A 2704-nucleotide genomic window follows, 5' to 3' on the forward strand; every position below is an offset into this window, starting at 1 on the left:
CTCTCTCTCTCTCCCTGATAATCATTGTTGGTGACTGCATGGAATCCCAGCAATGGCCATCCTGGGGACCAGAGAATTATTAGTTTATCACATGGTTACCAGAGGGGGACTACACTTAAATGGGACAATTGGGCCCCAACTTTTAAGCAGGAGCAAAGTTCTCCCCCAACCCATAAAACCCAAACATCTTATGTACAGGGTGGGGTGAATCACGGAGGAGGGCAGCCGTGAGTGTTTTTAGGCCTCAGTAGGAAGAGCTGGACAGGCCTTTGTGCAGTAAATGGTTGATTTTTGTGACTGGCCTCTCCGCAGATCTCCGATGCTATCCAGAAGACCCGTCCAGCCTCCAGCTTTTGGAAGTTTGTGAGCCTGGAACATGCCTTCCTGCTGTGCCCTTTCGTTGCTGTTGTTAGAGGAGCCTTATTCCTTTGGACAGCAAATCATCTGGAGGAGGATCGCCTGAAAGCGTCACAGATCTATCAAGGTAATGGGGTGAGAGTTAAATCATGGGGACGCTGTGGTGGTTGGAGATGCATCATCTCAGTCTCAGGGCATCGCTGCAGGAATTCCTCACAGTAGATAATTTCGAATAAACCCATTCATAGATATTGCATATCTCTGGTGGGACTTGAACCTGGACCTCCTTGGCCAAAGGTACGGGCACCACCGGTACAAGAGCCTCAGTTCATCAGAAGTGGGGATGTTCGCCAATGACTGTACAGTGTTCAGCACCATTCACGACTCCTCAGATGCTAAAGCAGTCCATGTTCAAATGACCATAAGACCATAAGACATAGGAGCAGAAATTAGGCCATTCGGCCCATCGGCCCATCGAGTCTGCTCCGCCATTCAATCATGGCTGACAAGTTCCTCAACCCCATTCTCCTGCTTTCTCCCCATAACCCTTGATCCTCTTGATAATCAAGAACCTATCTATCTCACTCTTAAATGCAACAAGATTTGGACAATATTCAAGTTTGGACTGACTTATTCAAATCACATAAGTGCCAGGTAATGTTTGTCTCCACCAAAAGAAAATCTAACCACCCACACTTGACATTCAATGGTATTATCATCACTGAATCCCCCACATTCCTTGATTCACGATTGACTGGAAACTGAGCTGGACTTGTCATGTAATTATCAAGCTACAGGAGTGGGACAGAGGCTGGAATTTCATGGCAAATAAGTCATTGTCTGACCAACACCACCACACCCCTCACCCCCAAGACCTGCCTGCCATTCTTTTCTAATATTTATTCGTTCATGGGATGTTGTTGTCGCTTATTGCCTATCACTAATTGCTCTGAAGAGTTCAATCACATTGCTGTGGGTCTGAAGTCACATGTAGACCAGACCAGGTCAGGGTGGCAGATTTCCTTCCCTGAAGGGAGGGAACCAGCTGGGTTTTGGTGACAATTGACAATAGGGTTCATGGTCACCATTTCTGAGATTAGTTTTACATTGCCAGATTTCTTAATAACTTGTACCAAAACACACAAGTCAGGTATGTGATGGAGTATTTAATTTGGTTTATTGTCGCGTGTACCTAGCTTCAGTGAAAAGTTTTGCTTTGCATGCAGTATGGGCAGATCATCTTATACAAAGTGCATTAGAGTAATAGAACAGAGCGAGGAATACAATGTTATGGCTGCAGAGATGGAGCACAAAGAACGCGATCAACGTTAAATTTAAAATTTGAGACTTCCATTCAGAAGTCAAATAACAGCGGGGAGGAAGCTGTTCATGAATTTGGTGGTATGTGTGTTTAAGCTTTCATATCTTCTGCCCCTCAGAAGAGGTTGGAAGAGATTCTAACCAGGGTGAGAGAGTTCTTTGGCGATGTTGGCTGCCTCCCCGAGGCAGTGGGAAAGAGAGATGGAGTCAATGGATGGAAGGTTGGCTGTGTTCACAACCCTCTGTAGTTTCTTACAGCACTAGGCAGAGCATTTATCGTACCAGGCCATGAGGCATCCTGATGGAATGCTTTCTATGGTGCGTTTATAATAGTTGGTTGAGTCCTTACGGACATGCCAAATTTCCTTCGCCTCCTGAGGAAATGCTTTCTTGACTGTAGCCTGGATGAGTACAGCTCCAAAAACACATGAAAAATTGTCCAGGACATTATAGCGCGCTTAGCACCCCCATTCACTACCATTCTGCATCCATGTGTGGGATAGTGAAGTGGTACCATCACTGGGCTAGTAATCCTGAGTTAATGTAATGGAGGCATTGGGTTCTAACCTGACCATGACAGATGATGAAATATGAAATTCTGGAACGAAGTTTTAGTCTAATTATAACCATTGTTGATTTTTGTGAAAACCCATCTGATTGGCTAATGTCCTTTAGGGAGGGAAATCTGCCACCCTTACCTGGTCTGGCCTACATGTGACTCCAGACCCCACAGCAAAGTGGTTGACTCCTTACTTACCTCTAGAAAATTAGGAATGGGCAATAAATGCCAGCCTAGCCAGTGATGCCCACATCTGAAGAACACATTTAAAAACAAAAACGCCCTTGACCACCAACACTCAGTAGCAGCAGTGTGTACTATCTACAAGATGCACTGCAGAAATTCACTAAAGATCCGCAGACAGCACCTTCCAAACTCATGACTACTTCCTTTTAGAAGGACAAGGGCAGCAGATATATGGGAACATCGCCACCTTCAAGTTCCCCTCCAAGCCACTTGCCATCCTGA

The 2704-nt window shown here is 45.4% G+C and overlaps 1 protein-coding gene across 1 annotated transcript in view; it reads left to right on the forward strand.

The window, feature by feature from the left end:
• Positions 1–484, forward strand: part of LOC109928558 (protein spinster homolog 3-like) — a gene marked incomplete at its 3' end in the record, with an annotated part of 16910 nt that extends 16426 nt beyond the window's left edge. Inside the window, exon 6 of the mRNA XM_048592406.1 lies at positions 313–484. Coding sequence (XP_048448363.1) covers positions 313–484 — 172 coding nt within the window. The remainder of the gene's footprint in view (positions 1–312) is intronic.
• Positions 485–2704: the final 2220 nt, after the last annotated feature.

This window comes from Rhincodon typus, unplaced genomic scaffold, assembly GCF_021869965.1.
Source record: "Rhincodon typus isolate 14 unplaced genomic scaffold, sRhiTyp1.1 hic_rhity00001163, whole genome shotgun sequence".
Taxonomy (NCBI): domain Eukaryota; kingdom Metazoa; phylum Chordata; class Chondrichthyes; order Orectolobiformes; family Rhincodontidae; genus Rhincodon; species Rhincodon typus.